The following is a 21,109-nucleotide window of genomic DNA, read 5'->3' as shown; positions in this document are numbered from 1 at the left end:
TGTAGATGAATCAGAAGTGTGTGAGTGTGTGTGAGTGTGTGTGAGTGTGTGTGAGGGTAGGGTGGAGGTGGCTGTGTTTTTCTAAACTCTACAGAAGTATATAAGTGAGAGGATTGGCATGAATCGATCCAGACTCACTATTTGACATGTTATCCTTTTAAAGCTCCTGTGAGCAACCTTCTGTATGTGTTGATTTTGGCACTTCCTAGTGTTCCCAGTCTTGTTTGTGTGTCATTCTCAGTCTGTTTCATAGGCGGCTAAAAACTCCTCACTGCAGCTTTAATTTAAAGCATGCATGATAACACCTTTTAAGCTAAATGGCGTTCCCTATATGTCAAAGTAGTCCTTTAAATTGCATGACAACACTTTCAACCACATTTAAATCCATCACAGCATCTAGGGAGTTAAAGCAGACGGTTATTAAAGCTCCTGTGAGTAACTTTCTGTTTGTGTTGACTTTGGTACCCCCCTGTGGACCAAGTGATCTTGCTTATTTTGTCCTATACATGTGTAAATTATGTTATCTCCTCCTGCTTTCAACTAACAGTCAACTATTTCACTCATTAAGAATATTTACTGCAGAAAAAGGGTTTTTCTTGACGTGCTGTCAATCACCTCATCTGACACCTACCCTCTCACAGCGATTTCAGGCTTTAAAATAACAAAACAGTTATGATCAATACCTTTTCTAACAATCTTGTTCGCTTTTCTAGGTCATTAAGAAGCATCACTGTTCATTTCAGTCCATTTCATGACCACTCAAAAACTCCTCACAGGAGCTTTAAGTAAATTCAGAGGTTTTTCAGTGTCAAATTGGCTTTAAAAATTGGTGTATAGTGGGAAAAATAGTGCATTTATATACTCAAATTAGTGTTTTATTTTCCTTATGATATTATTAATTTTTTGTCATTTTAAAATGTTGTATTTTTTATTTAATATTTGTGTTTTATTTGTATTTATTGTTCACTCATGTTGAATGAGTGTTCCATGTGTGTGTGAATGTGTGTGTGTGTGTGTGCGGGGTGAAAAAAAACGCCCAATAATGGAGGAAGCCCCGCCTCCATCCGTGGCGTTACCATGGCAAGTGGTGTCGACGTCACAATGGAAGGAACGCCATCTATAAGTATTGGAGGGTCTGCCGCGGCGGCTCGCGAGCTCGGATGTGCGATCTGGAGGAGTGACACGTGCTGTAGAGGAAAAAAACAAAAAACAACAAAAAAATAAAAAGTCACATCCTGGAGTTTAAATCTTCCTTTTAATATTTTTTACTGTACATAATTTTTAAGGTGGAATTTTTTTCGTCTGTTTTTACTTGAACTGGGAAAGTCCACATCTTCGGAACCATGGGACGAGGAGTGAGTACCACGTCTTCTTTTTCTTTGTCCGGAGGAACAGATTGATTTTTAGGAAGAAAAGAAAAGTTTGTCATTCATTCAAACAAGTGGTTTTTACTGTGTATGCATGTTGATGTTGTCACGGAAAGAGGGGGGAGGAGAAGGGAGAAGGTGGAGGATCACATGTGGGGAGATAAGCAACAAGCTTTTTCTTGCAAAATGCCTGAAAGTGTTTGGAGGAGGACTTCCGGGTTCTGGAACCCTCAGAGAGAAAACTAACGGCTGATTCTAACGGCTGATTCTGATTCTAACGGCCCCCTGTCCGGGTTACGTAACGTGACGTTCTGTCAAAGTTTTAAATCTAACGGTAACGGTTTTCGGATCACACAGGGGGCGAAATCACGACCTGTTTGAGTGAAAGTTGAGCCCCCAAAAAACATGGCGACACCTTCACTTGGATTCAAAGTAGTCTCCCCATCAGTACTCCCCAAAAACAGGCGCATCAAACGGGCTGTTTATGGTGTTTTAATGCTGTAAAAATGAACACATATGACAGTAGGAGGGTTGGAAAAGTCCAGCCTGCTTCATCCTCTCCTGAGACTGCTGGATCTCTGTCCCCAATTATCCCAAGCAGGGGCGTTGTAGTGTGGGGGTAAAGTGGGGCTGGCTACCTAGGGTCCATGTGGGGAGGGGGGCCTTAATAAGCGTGAAATAAAATGTGTTTTCTGCTGCTAAATTGTCTGAAGTGGGGAATTGTCATATTTTCATATAGCATCAAGTGTGGCTGAATCTGATTGAAAGTAAACTGTAGGTTTATAGAGTTTAATTTAACTTCATGAGGTTAGATTAGACCAATTAAAGCCCCTTTGTTGCTCATCAAAAAGTCACTTGGCTTCAAATAATCTCCTTTAAAGACGTGGGCAGTGTGAAGTGTCAATAGCTGTGGCGAGGGGGTCCACTGAGGCGTCTTTTCAGGGGGTCCAGATCCCTGCCGACGCCCCTGATCACAACTTAATCCGAACTCCCATCCTTAGACATGCAGTTTGTTATACAGAGCATTAATGGTCATTTCCTCTGCAGCCCTCTGTTTGTTTTTTGTTTTGTCATTAAAGTTTGTATTAACTTTTCAATGGGTTACAAATAAAACAACAATGACAAGAAAGAACAAAACAAAACAGAAAAACAAAATACAAGCCAGACAGACAATCACAAACATAGAATAAAGGAGTAAAGGAGAAGATCCTGATGCATTGGGATCTGCAGAGTGAGCCCAAAAGCAGTCCCAGGAGGTGGTCCCACCTTCTGTATTACCTTTTAATCTGTGCAGCAGATCGTAAGGTGCGTTTTTAAAGATTATTTGAACCAAATACAACCTCAGGGAGACAATATGTGTGCGTTAGAGTGATCAAGAAGCATTTCAGGGAGACAAAATTAACAAAAAACATGTAATTAGCTAAAACAAGACACCATCAACCATGCTAGGCTGCTGCATGATGCATTTTAAGGACAGTGAAGTGATGCTTCTGCAGAGAAAACAGCAACACAGCCATTCTAGTCTGTATTATTTAATGTAGAGCGTTACGATCAATATATGATGATTGTCAACTTTCATTTTAATCATTTAAGTGTTTTTTTTGTGCAGAAATGTCCATCATGTGCTCATTCTAGCGCCGTAACATGAGCATTCGATGTGATTACGTAATACTTTCACATATTTTTGCATCAACAGATGGGTAACTTATCAAAACAACATTTGATAACACTAGTTGCATCCCTCAGTGCTTGTATTTCCACAGTTTCTCATGGTAGGCATGTAAAAAAGACGTCTCAGCTCTCCTGTGATTCCTCCGCTCTGGGATTTTCTCCAAACTTGAATCCAAAATGTTCGAAATTGAACCCCGGTTTGTGTGAAATTTCAGTAGTCGCCACACCCTGCCATGCTGCGCAATAGAAACACTCATTACGGATGCAGCCTGCGAGAGATGGAGCGGTGGATGGAGAGGGAGAGAGAGGGAAAGATGGACATAAAGAGAGAGGCTGAAGAAGGAGGAGGGGAGAGCTGTGGCGGGAGATGTGAAGCTGAGCGTCTCATTCAGTCATTTACGATTCTGAAAATCTTCCCTCGGCTGCTCCTCCTGCTGCTGCTCCTGTGTTTTTTTCTTCTCCTCTTCCTCCCATATGTGATGAAAGCCCTGCCCTGCCCCCATCCAACCTCCTTCCACTTCCCCACTGCGTCTCCCCCTCACTCTCCTCTCTTCTTTTCCAATACATTCAGCTCTGGCACAGACAAATAGCTAGACTTGGAAGAAAGAATCGGGACTACAGCGCTTCCCTAGTGTGAGGAGAGAGAGAAAGAGAGAGAGACTGTGGGGGAGGAAGAGGAGGAGGAGGAGGAGGAGTTGTTTTGTTGTAATGGAGAAGAATCAGGGCAGTGAGATTGAGCACAGGTATGACAGAGATTATATTTCACCCACTTTATGTGAGATTACCTCTCTCTGCTCTGCTGTGTTTTTTCTTTCTCACGCTCTTCCATGTTTGCCCATCACGTCGACATCAGAGTGCAATCAGCGCGAGGAAGGAAAGTGAGCTGAGAGGAGCGAGTGATTGCTTCTGTGGCGGTGAGGGTGGTGGTGGAGGGGGCGATAAGGGGGAGCAGAGAGGCACCAGTTGCCGCATTGCCTCCCTCCGCTGAACTACTCCGCTCTCAGGTTTGAATGAGGACGGAAAAGAGAGGAAGAAGTGACATTTTGAGCAGGAGATAGATGGTGGGAATCAGACTACATATCTCATAATAATACCTGACTCAAGCTTCATTTGTTGCTCCCTGTTAGAAAGCATCCCAAAGAAGATTCATGCACTCATCAGACTCTTGAGAACAGGGATATATCTGCAGTTTGATACGTTGCATCTGAGATTTTTAACTCCATCGTGCATTGCATCGTCGTCTCTTTCCACAGTTTTCAGGAAGATTAATTGCACATCAGGCAGATTAGCTCAGCTGCGGGAGAGCATGCATCATGTAGGTAAAGTTTGCAATGAGCAGTCTGACATGACGACACAACTGCATCAAATATGCAGATTTTGAAGTGTGCATGATAGGTGTGACGTGATAGATCAGGTGTAGGAGTGCAGTTTTCCAATCAACCACATTTTCTTGACTCTTTCTCCTCAGCCATCTTGCAGATGAAGATGAGTGTAGCTGATGGTTTGAAGGCTACGTTAAAGATCTCTACAAGTCTCTGATTCTAGGATTCTTTGCACTTTAGAGACTCGTTAAAGCTTCTGTTCCTCTCTCTTGCACAACAAGTGTCTCCTGCAACTAATTAAACCCCAAAGTGTTCCCTCTTTAAGACATGTTGACTCAGATACTTCTCTCCAAACTCAAACAAGAGAAATGTGACTTTCCTGGCCTGAGATTGCAACCAAAACCCGGCCTCCCTATCCCCCCGTGCGACGGCCCCGCTGGTTATCTTCCACGCTCTCCTCCTCGCTGTGACTTGACCCTGGATGTCGGCCCCGGGGCCACATTTAATCTCAGCAAAAGGGGGCACCCTGACTCCACGTTCACATCCATTCTTTACAGTCTGTTTCCCTCTTTCTGTTTCTACCTGTCCTCTCTCTCCCTCCCTCTCTCTCTCTGAGGATTTAACATTCTTTCCGCTCGGCAGTCAGTGTGTATTAACCGGGGCTTTTGTCACACGCCACCTCTTGTCTGTGACAGAACACAGCTCTCTCTCTCTCCCTCCTTCTTTCTCTCCATCCCTGACTCCCCCCCCATTATTATCTTTCGCCTCACTGTTTGTGCCTTGTTTCTTTTATCTTCTCGTCTCTCTCCCCCTCCTCTCTCACATGCCATCTCTCCCTCTCTCCCCCTCTCTCTCCATCTTGCTCTCTGTTTGGTTTAGCTGCTTCTAGCCGAGCGGTTTGTTTTCCGTGGCAGCTCTCTGAACTCTCTCTGCAATTCTGTTGCTCAGCAAAAGTTGAACATTAGAAATAACAAATCCAACACCAAATGAGACTTCTTCCACCTGAACATGGATCCCTGCAAACGCTTTGTTTGTGCTTTTTCTGCGTCCATGCGAGATGTTCCAGACAAGTATGTGGCACACACGCTCTCTTGAGGAAATGATGCAACTTGTAGCTATGGCGTCCTGACTCGTAAATGTCACGGGGGCGGGGCACAAGGCCTGAAAGTGGGGAAAAGAGGGAGCCATTGATTTACTGTTTCATTCATTCCAGTCCAAAGAAAGAAGATCTAAAGAGGACTCAGTGAAATATGGTGTTTCTCTTATTTGGTCATCTGAAGTTTAACTCCTTTAAAGGCACAGTGTGGGATTTTTATCAGTATCCAAACAAACTTGGTAGAAAAGGAATATAACATTCACAAGTTTGAGTTTATAATCAACTGAATGTAGAATGAGCCTTTTATATGTACATAGGAGCAGATCCAGTTCCACAGAGACCACCACCTTGCACCAACATGGATGGACTAACTAGCAAGGTCTGTACAAAGAAGAAGAAGAAGAAGAAGAGTGGGGAAAAATGGTGTCACCGGTGTGGATGTTTTTTCCTGTCTCTGAGGAGGATTGGGACACGAAGAAGAAACAGCAAGACTTGTGGTGCCGGTTCGACAGGTGTTTGAGACTTGCAGGAAGTTTATCAGAGATGATCCAAGCTGAAGAGATTCATGACAAAACCCCTGAATGTGTACCCCTCAAAGACACACCTTCATCTGCCCAAAATCCCACCTCATGCACCCCGATTGTGTCTTAAAGGAAGGACATTTCTTAAAGGATGATGTCATGGTGTAAGAGAAGTGCTCACACAGTCCCCCCCCCCCCCACAAGGAAAGCCATTGATTCATTCATTCCCCCTTTTTGTTCTCCTGGGATAAAGCGTAAAGTTTCCCGGGACGTGAAGGGAGTGTTAAACACGACCCCAATGTAAATTAACACACTCTCTTTTCACCGCTCGGACAGAAAACGGGGAAGTTGGAGGAAATGAAAGGAGAAAGGGAGCGCGGAGGGGTGGATGGGGGGGAGGGGCTATAACACTTGACTCTGTCCATTCACATATCTCCAGAGGTGTGGCGTGAGTCGCTGGTGGCAACGGGGTAAAGTCCCTGCTCGGAGTATATGTGTGTGTGTGTGTCTGTATGGTTGAATGAGCAGCTTGTGTATCTGGCGCTAGAGAGAGCTGTTCAGAGGAATTCAAGCCCGCCTGTAAACCAGTTAAAATATGCGAGCGCTTGACCGAACGCTCTGTGATGTTTGTTTGAGGCTGGAGGACGTTGTTCTCTGAGGCGAGGAGAAAGCAGGAGCTGCAGAGATTCACATTGAAGTTGTTTTAAAGAGGGTTCATCACATTTATCTGCAGCCTCACTGACAGATGCAAAAAACATGCGACTAAGCTGTCTTTTATATCTCCATAAAGACCGGAGACAATCCAGTATCTGTCAGCCTCCCTACAGGGTACCTTAACCCACACGGCCCGGGTCTTAACAGTCACATGAAAAGATTCAGAGGCTTTTGTTTGTGTTTTTAAAACCACTTTCTTCCATACACATCAGACAAAGAGCCATTGTTTGGTGTCCGGTAGGCTTGTGTGTGTGTTTGTTTTTGTTTCTCCTCGTCTATTGTCTCTCCCCTCTTTAGAGTCCCACCACCGCCGTCTCTCCTCCTTTGATTCTTCCGGTTTTCCACCGCCTGCATATCAAACCTGGAAGTAATGAAGCTCTCTGTGTCTTAAACAGTCTGGATGTTGGTGCACCAGCCGAGGTTGATGTTCCCTCCATGGACTGGAGTGGTTTGATATCTTCTGCAGGGCTGTGGTCTGGACGTTATTGACTTAGATCTTACATCTGAGCGGCTGTGAGTGTCTCTGTGGTCTCTGAATGAAAGAAGACATTGCATGACATGATGGTGTCTGAACATCCATCGTATTGATTCTCAACTCAAAGGAACATGAGAGCCGAGGACATAAACACAGATTTAAATGTTACTATGTCAGGGATGTAGACTCGTTTTACTGAGACAGGAGCGTCTAAGCTGACTTAATCCCCGACAGGTCTCAGGGAAGAGTGATGCCGCCTCATCATCCGACACTCTACCTGTAAAGCCGTGAACATCTGTTGAGATAAGCTAGAGGACTTGCTGAACGTGCAAACTCACAGTGAGGACATTTGGAGTCCGGTGATGCGGTCAGGTCTTGGGAATGTGGCGTGTTTCTGGTATTTGTGAAGTATTTTAACCCTCTTATCTGACTCTGTGTTTGTACGTCAGGTGAGATAGAAATGAGATCTCAGAGCAAGGACTTGTCAGGTGAATGCCTTTCTCATGACGCAGCTCGGGCCACACCGACGCTTGTAAGATGTCAACGAGAGCCGGACAGATTTAGTGTGATAGTTTAAACCTCAGACCAGTCTCTGAGTCTGTTATCAGATGTGATGTGTGCTGGTCCCTTTTCTGCATCAAGTGCTCCTTTTGAAACATCAGGTGTTTGCATCTTGCAGGTATGAAAGGCCTCGTCAGATTACTTGGAAACTTTCAGAGATTTAAACTCTTCACTTTAATTACTGCTTCAGGAATAAAAGCTGAAGTATTTCTCCAGAACTTCACTCAATCCTTGATGCTCCTTCAAAAACTCTCTCCTCGACATAAACACAGAACTGTTGAAAGAAGAAGTCTGCATTCCACTTTCAGGCTTTCAACCACAGTTTTTGCCTGAAGCCAGATGGCCCCTGGGGGCCCATCAGGGGTCCAGAGGCTGAGATCTGGCCGCAGCAATCCCGAGCCAGGCTCAGTGTTTTCCCAGCTTAGCCGGCCGGGGGGCTTCGGGCAACAATAACAACATGTGCTGAGATCACACACTCCGCTCTGCTGACGGCCTGGGAAACTTTAAAGACTAAACGCACAAGAAAAACAATATTAGTTAGCATATTTCCATGACCGGGGCCGCGTGCAGGATGTCCATATTTGGTCGGAAGAGTTTTCAAAATGGGCGCTGCACAGTGTGGCTCTGCACACAGATAAATGTCTCATTAGTAGTCACCTCAGCAGCCTTCCTTCCCTCGCTCCCTGCTATCATGCTAACACCTCTGATCCGTGTTCACGGCTCAATTATAGATGAGCTTTAACAGCTGATGGATGTTAACCTCTGCTGCAGTGATCTCCTGTTACCTACCTGAAGCACAACCTGAACTTTCCCTCCCTCACTGAAACAAAACACACACAAGGAGGAGAGCTGCACTTTGTTCACCTGTTGAGCCACGCTGCTAGATGTCCGTTAGATCAGAGGCCCTCACATGTAAACAGACGATGATGCAGACTGAAATCATCCAGATCTGCTTCAGACAGTCTAGAAGACGGATGTTCACAAGAGTAGCTGTGCTCACCATCTGGATGGTGCAGAATAATAAAGTTTGGGTGCGGCTGCTGTAAACCTGTAACAGCCCTGAGTGCTAGAGTGTGTGAGTTAGTGTGTGTGTGCTGCTTCCACCTGTGGCTGTGCAGCTGTGAGGATGGATCCCTGTCGCTGCAAACCGATTTGTGACTTTAAGTTGTGCTGGGTAAGAGCTTTTGTTTGATGTTCATTATGTTCTGGATTTAGAACTGCTGATCTCTTTGGCGTCTTCTTCTTCCCTCTGCCTCCTCCTCGTCTTTTCTGTCTCTCGCCGTTGTCGTTCTTCGTCCTCCTTCCCTATCTCACCTTCTCTCTGTCACTGCTCCTCACACCCTCTGGCTCACAGCCGTCTGGAAGACACAATCTTTGCTCGGGCCTTTGTTGCTCTGTCAGCTACAGCAGCGGCTGATAATGAGAGGGGGATGTCTGTCTGTGGAGGGAGAAAGAGGCTGACTGTCACTCTGAGGCAAAGCTGCAGAGCTGATGGAGCGATACAGGGGATATTCAGAGGAAAAACACACAATTTACAGAAACGTCGGCTCTCGCCTTTCAGTTGGATGCTTACATCACTGCGAGGATGTTTGAAGTTCCAGATCAAGGCCTTAAATTCAGAATGTAATCAGCTTTAATTAGATCTTCTCTGCCTACAGCGAGAGAATTTGTGTCACAGTCAGAGTTAAAATCAACAAAATGTCCCCAAGTGTGATTACCAGTAAACGACTCGGCTGCGGTTCATTGTTCCACTCTGGGGTTTGGCGGAGTACTTAGCTAATTGGCGAGGTTAAGTTAAGGAAAGCTGCCGGTGAATGAATAAAGAGTTGTGTGTGTGTGTGTTTCTATCACTCTGACTGTGACACTCTTTATATTTCAGACGTGGGCGTTTCAAACGAGTGGATGTTGTTTTCACACATCTGCCTCGCCATCTTCCAAATGACAGGAAACAACACAACACGCCCGCTCGTAAAAGTGATCACAGATCGTCCTGCAGGCGTCTGAAACTTGATTTTCTGATCAGCTGATTTCACAGCTCCATATAAATAAACCTGCAGTCTTCTTTCAGTCATGTCGGCTGCTGGACTGAAACAAATGCACAAAGTTTAAAGCTCCTCCAATAATTGAAAGCCTTCCAAAAGTTCCCAAATCCCCTAAAAGTGGATCCCTGTAGAGCTTGTTTTTGCAGTGACAGATGGCACCGGAGTCCATAAAACGACACCACTCTGCCGCTCTCATCCCCTAACCGCGTGTGACAAGCAGAGAGGTGACTGTTTGTGGTCCTCGGCTGCTCTTTGTTCAACTTCTTGGCACTTTGTCGCTCCAATTTGGGCCACAGTTTCCTGACTTTTCAGGCCGCTTTCGTGTTTACTCTGTAATCTGGTTCTCGGTGTTCTTAGTTGACCCACATGAGGGGTCTTAAAATGATGCCGTATGACAGGATGTCTTGTGGCATTTTGAGTCATCAGGCATGTTCACGTCGCATCAGGGCACACCTCAGCGGGAGTCAGCGTGTTACTTATGCATGGTGTCTTGTCGCCGCCTAAAAATACTCCCAATAAAACACGATCAATCTTTTATTTGACGGCGCTGCACGCATTGGGAGTAAAAGTAAGAGGTGTCACGATTACACAAACTTTGGGAACGACTGCATGACAAATCTGGAGAGTTTAAGGTGTTGAAATGAAGCCAACGCAAAACTGTATTTCCTAAAGTGTCCACTCCATTGCTTGATTGTGATTCCAGGTTGTTTAAAATGTTCTTTCTTCATGTTTGCAGGAAGGACGCGAGCAGTATGAGCTGGCTGCGACCTCGGAGCAGGGCGGCAAGAAGAAGGGGAAGGGGAAGAAGAAGGAGAAGGATATGGATGAGCTGAAGAAGGAAGTGGATATGGTGAGTGGCTCTTCTATCTCCTCGTATGACATCAAACATATCAACACTTCAGACCTCTTCGTCTCTAAAGCAGATCTGTTTGATTCCTGCGTCCTGAATGCTTCAACATGTCATTTTCAAGACACTTTATTACGTCACATCTTAAATCTGGCGTCTAAAAAACTGCAGATAAATTAAATGTCTGCTTCCCGTACCTACTTGTCCTCTTTTCCTCTATCCAACTCCCTCACTTTCTTTTCTCTCTAATTCCTCCCTCCTTACTTCATTTCATGCCCGTCTATATTACCATATTCCATATGCTCTCCCTCCCACATCGTCCCTTTCATCCTTCCATCCCTTTCTTCCTCCTCCTCCTCTTCTCTCCATCCCTCCCTCTCTCTCTCCTGTCACTGTCGTCTGTTTATTTATCCTCCACCCTTAAAGAGCATTGTCATTGTAACAGCTCTACCTTGTGTGCGGTAGTTGTTCTAAAATGAAAGGTCAGCACACAATGTGCTGTAAATGTCAGCGGCTTCTTGGCATATTGAACACACACACACACATACAGTAGACTCACACACACACACACTGAACTGATGCCACCTTCTCTCCTTCTTGTGTGTTTGCAGGATGATCACAAGCTGACCCTGGATGAGCTCAACCGCAAATATGGAACAGACCTCAGCAACGTGAGTGTGGAGTCTCCAACCCAAGCATCCTAATCTCACTTTAAAGAGGATCCCTCTGTTTTTAAAGTGTCTTCATTTATCACTTACATGAGTTAGATGTCAAATATCAGCAGCACACCGCCCGCTGTGTTCTCTTAAATCAGCTTCTCTCTTCAGTCGACGCGTGATTAACAAGATCAGATGAGTTTAACAGGTTTGGTCAAAGGGCGAAGGATTACTTCCGTCTTATCGTGAAGAGGAAGAGTGAAAGGCTCAGCTTGACCAGCGTTAATAAACGCAGAACGTCGATATGAGAGAGGGGGAGGGGAGAGGAAGGAGGAGGGGAATTAGGACACAGAGGATCTGATCTGAGGGTTTGATGTTTGAGGCTGTAAAAGAAGAGGGATGTTGACCTTCAACAAACAGACCATAATATGATAAAACAGACCTTTAATAACTGATAGTTTATGAAGCCTAAGTGAACATGATCAGTAGGAGGCACCTGAGTATTAAAGAGTAAAAATAACTAAATGATTATTGCATCATGAAGGAGCGTAGGCGTGTGCGCGGGGGCGAGCGCATCTGTTGTGTTAAATGACCAAAATAAACAGCTTTGGTTTTAACACCTCTCTCTATTTATGTTTGTTTTTTATTTATACTGTAAATAAGAAGAAGAGAGAGCATGCTGTGTCAAAGGTGTCTCTTAGGATTAAAATCTAAAATCACAAAACAAACAAGACACAGAACAAAAAGTCCTGGAAAGAGGACACAAATCAACTTTTGGACCCATTGTTCCAAGCTAAGCTAAGCCAACTTGTAGCTTCTCTAACAGTCTTTTCATCCACACCTGGGTGATCCTGCTCTAATTAGAGTCCCTCTTCCTGAATGCAGATGTGCTCGTGGTCATGCAGGAGAGATCAAGGAGAATAGTTAATCACCGCCTCTAAACCGGGTCTGCAGGCGTAGCGTAGCGTGCATGTGTGTGCTGCAGCTGTGAATAATTTATTAGCAGAGTCCCTGTGCCCTGATTTCATATGATCCTATTTCTCTCATCTTCCTCCTCCCTCCTCCTTTACCTTCACTCCTCTTCCCTCTGTTTCTCCTCTGCCCTCCTGATGAGGGAACTCGCCCTGTTGTTCTGTTGATGCCGCGCTGCTAGGCGACTCCTGATACCTCCAGTTCCCCTCAGGCTTAAATATGTGTCAGTGAGATTATGTTTACATGTGTGTGTAGCTGCAGAGTGTGCTGCTGTTTTTATAATTAGACATTAATGTAGTAGTCACCTGGAGTCACCGGTGTTTCATGAACGTCTCATCAGGGTTTGACAGGCGCTAAGGCTGCTGAGATCCTGGCCCGAGATGGACCCAACGCTCTCACTCCTCCTCCCACCACCCCAGAGTGGGTCAAGTTCTGCAAACAGGTAACATCAGCGTTGCTTCACAAACAGCTTCATGGACCAAGTTCAGTTTCTGTCAGAGTCTTCTTTCACTCATTTCTACAGACAGAGGAGATATTGATGATTTGTGTTCTCTTTCAGATGTTTGGTGGTTTCTCCATGCTCCTGTGGACTGGAGCCATCCTCTGTTTCCTGGCCTATGGGATCCAGGCTGCAATGGAGGATGAGCCTGCCAATGATAATGTAAGAAAAGGTCCACAAAGTGATTTGATCTGGGTTTTTATGGCTCAGGATTGTCCGTGTAGTTCCCAAAGTCCCACTCACACCATGTGGAAATGTAACCATGAATGTTTGCTGCTCACAGTTGTACCTGGGCGTCGTGCTCTCTGCTGTCGTCATCATCACTGGTTGCTTCTCGTACTACCAAGAGGCCAAGAGCTCCAAGATCATGGACTCCTTCAAGAACCTGGTCCCACAGGTAATCTCTTCGTCTTTATTCAGGCTTTATTCCTTTGATTTTCAGTCTCCTCCTCGTCTGACATCAGTGTCTGTCTCTGTCATCTCGTCTCATAGCAAGCCCTGGTCGTCCGTGACGGCGAGAAGAAGCACATCAACGCCGAGGAGGTGGTAGTCGGAGATTTAGTGGAGGTGAAAGGTGGAGACAGGATCCCTGCCGACCTGCGAATCATCTCAGCCCACGGCTGCAAGGTTAGTGCTCTTGATGGGAGACGTTTTCCTGCGAGTTGAGCTCACATTAAAGGAATCAAGTCATTACGGGGCGTCTGGAGTTCGCTGTTTGAGTCTTGTGCTTCAGAAACTTCTCTGTTTGCTGCTTACTTCTTCAAGTTGTGATCCTCAGCAAAACTCAAGACCCAAGAGCAACACTCGACCCATTTCTGACTCTTTCTTTGAGATAACAACTCACCGACCTCTGCATCATTTAGCTGTTTCTCTGTTAGCGACCTGAATCTGCCATCAGCTCCTCAGAAGGAGTTTTTCTTCTTCTCTGCCTTTATAGTTTTGTTCTCTGAAGATGTTGTTGCGTTATTTCGTGCCTTGTTTCTTACATTAATCAGAGTCTGATGTTTCCTTTCTCAGGTGGACAACTCCTCCCTCACCGGAGAGTCCGAACCCCAGACTCGTACTCCTGACTTCTCCAACGAGAACCCATTGGAAACCAGGAACATCGCTTTCTTCTCCACCAACTGTGTTGAAGGTAAATCAGACGATCTAGAGACAGTGATGTGTTTTGTTGTGTTTTTACAGGTCAGTTAAATACTCCATGTTTGTTACAGGAACCGCTCGTGGTATCGTCATCAGCACCGGAGATCGCACCGTCATGGGTCGTATCGCCACGCTTGCTTCTGGACTGGAAGTGGGACGTACCCCCATCTCCATTGAGATCGAGCATTTCATCCACATCATCACTGGTGTCGCCGTCTTCCTCGGTGTGTCCTTCTTCGTCCTCTCCCTCATCCTCGGGTACACCTGGCTTGAAGCTGTTATCTTCCTCATCGGTATCATCGTAGCCAACGTACCCGAGGGTCTGCTGGCCACCGTCACTGTGAGTCTTTCAGAATAAAGTCCCTCTAATGATCCAAACATCCACCCTGCCATTCTCTGACTTTCAATCTTCTTCCTCCAGGTGTGTCTGACTCTGACCGCCAAGCGCATGGCCAAGAAGAACTGCCTGGTGAAGAACTTGGAAGCTGTGGAGACCCTGGGATCCACCTCCACCATCTGCTCCGACAAGACCGGCACCCTCACCCAGAACAGGATGACCGTTGCCCACATGTGGTTCGACAACCAGATCCATGAGGCTGACACCACCGAGAACCAGAGCGGGACCTCCTTCGACAGGAGCTCGGCCACATGGGCCGCCCTGGCTAGGGTCGCCGGACTCTGCAACCGCGCCGTCTTCCTGGCCGAGCAGAGCGGTCTCCCCATCCTGAAGGTGAAAACCGAACGCTCTGTCGTCTCTCTCTTGATTTCTGTTGAGATAATGAGTAAAGACAAGTCTTTGTCGTCCTTCATCCTTTGTTCAACAACTAGAAAGCTCTCTCTCTCTCTGTTGATCCAGGCCTTCAGTTTGTGTGCTCATCATGTGGGCAGTATTTCAAAGTTCTGTTGGGCTGACTCATTTCCAGACTCAAATGTGCCCTTCTCCAAGAAGTTAGAAAATTACAGTAAAACCAAACGACTGTCCTCTTCTCCTGATATTGGCTCCATTTCCTCTCTCTTAATGCCAACACCTGTTCGAGTTAGACTCATGGATGATGATTGTGTTCGACTGAGAGGCAGAGACATCGCCTTTAAATAAAAATGATGAATATTTGAACACGTCATTTCCTCAGAAGTCAGTCAGACATTTAAGTCTGTGCCACTCAGGTCATCAGGTTTGTTTTCCAGCTCACCCTCCCTGTCGTATTCACACACATGTTGCTACTACATCATTATCCCTAACTCCACCCACTGACACACACTCTGGCAAACACACACTCCCCTGAGTCCAAGGAGTCCCTTTGCTCCCACTTTCCTTGGAGTCCAGTCTCTGGTTTCCATGCTCGTGTTAATAACCTGTTAACGTGTGTGTCTGTGTGTGTCTGTGTGTGTGTGTGTGTGTGTGTGTGTTAATCACCTGTAAATGTCTGGCTGGCGTGGCGGCTCTAATTACCAGTCACTCTCCCCTCACTGCTCATTATTTTTCACTCAGACACTGTATCAAGAGTGAGCGGAGAGTAAACAAAGGGCTGGTGTTTAACAAGGCCAGTAATTATGATGGCAGAATGAAGGAAGTTAGCATCTTCTTTCGCTCCTTTGCTTTTGGATTGAAAAAAAAAAGAAGTGAGGGTTCAAAAGTTTGACCAAGATTTCAAATGTTCTCTCTCCATCTTCTGCTTCTAGAGGGACGTAGCCGGTGACGCCTCAGAGTCCGCTCTGCTGAAGTGTATCGAGCTGTGCTGCGGATCAGTGGCAGAAATGAGAGATAAAAACAGCAAGATATCCGAGATCCCGTTCAACTCTACTAACAAGTACCAGGTATGCAACTTTGTGACATTTGTATCCGTTGTCCAGGATTTAAGAAAACCTGCAAAGCTCTGAATCCTGACTGTCTTTGTAGCTTTCCATTCACAAAAATGGTAACGCCGAAGCCGAGTCCAAGCACCTTCTGGTGATGAAAGGAGCCCCAGAGAGGATTTTGGACCGCTGCTCCACCATCATGCTCCAGGGCAAAGTGCAACCTCTGGATGACGAGATGAAAGACGCTTTCCAGAACGCGTACCTTGAGCTGGGAGGTCTGGGAGAGAGAGTGCTGGGTAAGAGTGCGACGGATGAAATGATTAACCGAACAGATAGAAGTGAGGACGGATCTGAACTGCTTTGTCTGATTCAGGATTCTGCCACTTCGACCTGCCTGATGACCAGTTCCCAGAAGGCTTTGCTTTTGACACTGAGGAGGTGAACTTCCCCACTGAGAACCTGTGCTTCATCGGCCTCATGTCCATGATCGACCCTCCTCGTGCTGCTGTGCCCGACGCTGTAGGCAAATGCAGGAGCGCTGGAATCAAGGTAAAGCTGTCTCAGTCAGTCATGCAGACTTTACTACATCAACCTTATATAAAATAGAAGAATTATCTTAGTGAGAGTGTTTCATCTTCTCTCTACCAGGTCATCATGGTGACAGGTGATCATCCAATCACAGCTAAGGCCATCGCCAAGGGTGTGGGTATCATCTCTGAAGGCAACGAGACAGTCGAGGACATCGCTGCACGTCTGAACATCCCAATCAACGAAGTCAACCCACGGTACTGCTCACTATGTCCTGGGTCCCTTTTGTTCTTAAAGTGACAAACTGGTGCCTGAAATGATCCTCTCTATGTCTAAACCTCTGCTATTCTTGCTCATTAGTCTTTGTGAATATCTCAGACTCACCCTCACATCTCTGTACCTCCTCCAGAGATGCCAAGGCCTGTGTAGTCCACGGCGGAGACCTCAAAGATCTGAGCGCGGAGCAGCTCGACGACATCCTGAAGTACCACACTGAGATCGTCTTCGCCCGAACCTCCCCTCAGCAGAAACTGATCATCGTGGAGGGCTGCCAGAGACAGGTATGATTGTGTTTCGTCGGGGAGAAGATGTTCCTGCTCTCATGAACCTCTGCGGCGTTCAAAGCGGCGCTGGTTTACAGCTTTGGCAAACGCAGCATGTGCCTGCGCCTTATTATGTAAATCCATGTGTGAATATTTGATATTCTTATCCCCTAATGTGTGTTTATGATTATTGCTCTGCTCTGATGACTGAGTTGGCAGAATAATCAAGCGGAGCATCTGTCACGCTGTGACCTCAACGGCACATAAATATTCATGAGAGCATCAGCAGGCAGAAGAAACTTTTTTTTAGTGTGTGGGCTTGAACTGTGGCTTTATTTCTTTATTTACATCAACATTTTAATGAATCACCACCTGGTTAGAGGAAACTCAAGAAGCTGCAGGCTCCATAAACAGTTCCACTTTCATCTCCGGCCCTTTACTTTTACAGCTATACGATGAATTCATGCAGGAATGATTAAAAATTGATAGAATTTAATTGGATTTGGTTTTAAAATTCACAAGTCACAGGAGGCGTGCAGTCACTGGTGATCAAGTGCAGCTGAAATGTGATTATCATAATATATTCCAGAGTGTCCAGCAGAACTCCTGGAGGATTATTAATCCTGACTTGTTGATATTTCATCTCACGGCTCGGCATTAACTCAGCTTTTATTCTGGATTTCTGTCCGTTCAGTGTGTCTAAAGGAGAAGAAGTAAGAAGCTTCAAAGCACCTTCTTCTGTCTTTCTAAAGAAACCTGATATCCGTCGTCAGCACATCCTTTGATTATCTTCACATATTTGCCCAGACGCTGAGCTCCACTCATCCCTCCGTCTGCCTCTCTCTCTCTTTCATCACATTCCTCCGGTCCGTGGAATAAAGCCGAATCTTTACCCTGAAACCTTTTTTTGAAAAATGAGGCTTTTCTCTCACACAGCAGGAAATGACTCTGCGCTGCTCTGAGAAACTTCACAAAGTAGAAATGTCACTCAGTGACTCCTCTCTGAGAGGGAAGCGACACCTGTTGCTTCAGTGAATGTTCCTTTATTCAAACACAGATCACTCAGACATGACTCCTCGTTTGTTTCTGAAATAAAAGAAGACTTTAATGAGATCCTCCTCACGTCTCTCTCTCTCTCTCTCCTCGCTCTGCAGGGAGCTATCGTGGCTGTAACAGGTGACGGTGTGAACGACTCTCCTGCTCTGAAGAAGGCTGACATCGGTGTTGCCATGGGTATCGCTGGGTCTGACGTGTCCAAGCAGGCGGCTGACATGATCCTGCTGGACGACAACTTCGCCTCCATCGTCACCGGAGTGGAAGAAGGTAAGATGGGTTTAATAACCGGACGTTAATGATGTAACTCAGCCCGAGGGTTTCAAATGATTTAAATAATGTTTCCTCATCAGGCCGTCTCATCTTTGACAACTTGAAGAAATCCATCGCCTACACTCTGACCAGTAACATCCCTGAGATCACCCCCTTCCTCCTCTTCATCATCGCCAACATCCCACTGCCTCTGGGAACCGTCACCATCCTGTGTATCGACCTGGGAACTGACATGGTGAGCCCTTTGTCCTTCATCCTTTATCTGTGAAATCAAAACAGACTTCCTTTAAGTGCAGAAGTTAAGCTGTACCCGTCCTCTCCCAGGTCCCCGCCATCTCCCTGGCTTACGAAGCAGCCGAGAGCGACATCATGAAGAGACAGCCCAGAAACCCTAAAACAGACAAACTGGTGAACGAGAGGCTCATCAGCATAGCCTACGGACAGATCGGTAAACAACAGCAACCATTCATACAGCTTAAACAACAACAACAGGAAATGGCAGCCATGTCTCCTTTGTTGGGTTTTTCTGGAGCTCTGTATCTGGGTGGTCCGAGATAACTCGAGGAGAGGCATGCACCAGGAATAGGAATAGGCTCGTACTGATAGAGAACTGTAGTGTGTGTTTGTGTGTGTGTGTGAGTGATGACAGAGCGCTGCCTCTGGCTTTTGATTTTCCCCTCTTCGGTAATGAAGACAGGAATAACCTGACCCCGCTGGACTTCCTGAACCACCTTATAAGAGCAGAAAACAAACAAATGTGGCTGCACCAGCTCTCACCACAGCTCGGCCACTTCTGTTGACTTCTATGCATCAAAAAGAGCCTCATATATTGTGTCAGAATTGTGGTGATTAATTGCTTTAAATACAGCTTAATCTTTTCATTTTTAATAAGCACATCATTCCTCAGAAGACGACCTAATCTCATTTATTTATCCGTCTGTCATTCATCAAATGAGCCGTGCTTCAGTCCTCAGAAAGACACAGATTAATCTTATTCCCCCAAAGACCACAGAGCCGATTCGCCTGCTCAATCATTTACTGATTCCTGGTTTTATATTGAATACTGATCCACTAATAAACCACATGGTCATTCATCTAAAGGTTTAATGGTTAAATTCTCACTGTCACATGACTGGCCTCTCGTCTGTCCTGCAGGTATGATCCAGGCTCTTGCAGGCTTCTTCACCTATTTTGTCATCTTGGCTGAAAACGGCTTCCTGCCCTCCACCCTCATCGGCATCAGAGTATCCTGGGACAACAAATACTGCAACGATCTGGAGGACAGCTACGGACAGCAATGGGTCAGTGACACTCGACGCACCACGCTACAAACACAGGTTTAAATCCGGCTTTCAAATTTAAACCCTCCCCTTTCTGGTGGTTCCTCCTTAGACCTACGAGCAGAGGAAGATTGTAGAGTTCACCTGCCACACAGCCTTCTTCGTCAGCATCGTCATCGTGCAGTGGGCTGATCTGATCATCTGTAAGACCAGGAGGAACTCCGTCTTCCAGCAGGGCATGAAGTAAGCACACGCTTGTTGAACATTTCATCAGAAATGACACGTTCAGCTGCCAGCTCGGCTGTCATGCCTCCTTTTTCCTCATTCTACAAGCTGTTCTGTTATTTTAAGCATAAACTCCAGTAAACCTTCGTGTTTATTTTGGCGTTCTGGATGGAAATCCTCTTTTTTACCAGCTGCTCAAAATAGTTTCTTTGAGGTTTGATTTCGGCATCACCGCTTCCCTGTGTGTCTCAGGAACAAGATCCTGATCTTCGGCCTGTTTGAGGAGACCGCCCTCGCTGCCTTCCTGTCTTACTGCCCGGGAATGGACGTCGCCCTCAGAATGTATCCTCTCAAGTGAGTAGAGAACCAAAACCCAGGCAAGGACAGCTCAGCCTGCAGCTCTGAGGAGCATACTTAAGATTTAGACTAGAAACTGGAACTTTCATTAACATCTGGAGTGATCTTAGCTCCCACAAACAAGCTCACGGCCACTCAGCACGCAGCCCATCCTCGTGGTCTGTACCCGTTTGAGAGGACAGACCCTTCTGTGCATGGTTGCTCTCTTTACAATCCACAGTCAAGCCTCGTTGACTCTGTAATCGTACCAGCTCCACCTAGCACATGTAGCTGAGCCCGGCCTGAGGGCACCGTATCAGTTCTCATCTCCTCTTCTGTGTTTTGTGTGCTTTCCAGGCCCAACTGGTGGTTCTGCGCCTTCCCTTACTCCCTGCTCATCTTTATCTATGATGAAATCCGTAAGCTGATCCTCAGACGCAGCCCAGGAGGTGAGTCCACAACCCATGCTTTTGTTATCCTTTCCTCCTGCTCTGTTGTTTTTCCCTCTCTCTCTGAAATCTCTCTCCTCCTCCTTTCTCTTTGCTTTTTAAAAATGAAGCCGCCTCTAATTCTGTGTTCCTGTGTGTGTTTGTTTTCTCTCTCTCTCTGCGTCCAGGATGGGTGGAACGAGAGACCTACTATTAAACCGTCAGTCCAGTCAGCTCGCATCTTCTCCTCCACTCCCGTCTTTGCATGAATATTGTCTTGCTGCTCGGAATAAAAATTTTAACCTCCTGTGGAAAAAAAAAAAGAAAACTATTGGAACGTGTTTTTATATTAGGGAATGCTTGATACTACTATTAGACAAATCCTGAGATGGAACGTGCTGATGATGATGTTGATAAATGATAATGCTAATAATGACATGAACACTGAACAATGACATGACTATGCGTGCCTTGTTTCTGAAACAGGACCAATTTTATACATGTTTTTAACAGTTATAAACGTTCAATAAAAATGCGCTCGAGTCAGGTCCCACACACTTGTCCTGTGATCATTTACTCTGCGTGTGTGTCGGTTTGAAACAATAAGATACTTTTTGTTTTTCATTTGATGTAAGAGCAAAGAATGATTTGAAGTGAAGTGTATGATGATTATTCAGAATAAGGAACTGTGAAGGTAGGACTGTAAGTTATGACGTGAACTATTAAAGATTATATTGGAGGTATTACCTTTTAGTTGTTGA

General features: G+C 45.8%; 1 protein-coding gene across 1 annotated transcript; it reads left to right on the top strand.

Moving 5' to 3' along the window:
• Positions 1-1,125: 1,125 nt before the first annotated feature.
• On the top strand, positions 1,126-20,901 carry LOC117808448 (sodium/potassium-transporting ATPase subunit alpha-1). The gene is made up of 23 exons (XM_034678203.1): positions 1,126-1,355; positions 10,506-10,619; positions 11,228-11,287; positions 12,585-12,686; positions 12,804-12,905; positions 13,027-13,140; positions 13,236-13,370; positions 13,761-13,878; positions 13,958-14,226; positions 14,308-14,616; positions 15,567-15,701; positions 15,784-15,979; positions 16,057-16,232; positions 16,332-16,468; positions 16,621-16,771; positions 17,908-18,076; positions 18,160-18,314; positions 18,404-18,527; positions 19,235-19,380; positions 19,472-19,602; positions 19,837-19,938; positions 20,278-20,369; positions 20,537-20,901. The coding sequence occupies exons 1-23, from the start codon at positions 1,344-1,346 to the stop codon at positions 20,563-20,565; spliced, it is 3,078 nt and encodes a 1,025-aa protein (XP_034534094.1). The 5' UTR covers positions 1,126-1,343; the 3' UTR covers positions 20,566-20,901.
• The last annotated feature ends 208 nt before the right edge of the window (positions 20,902-21,109 follow it).

Source organism: Notolabrus celidotus, chromosome 24, assembly GCF_009762535.1.
Source record: "Notolabrus celidotus isolate fNotCel1 chromosome 24, fNotCel1.pri, whole genome shotgun sequence".
Lineage (NCBI taxonomy): Eukaryota > Metazoa > Chordata > Actinopteri > Labriformes > Labridae > Notolabrus > Notolabrus celidotus.
This window is presented reverse-complemented; position numbering and strand designations above follow the sequence as displayed.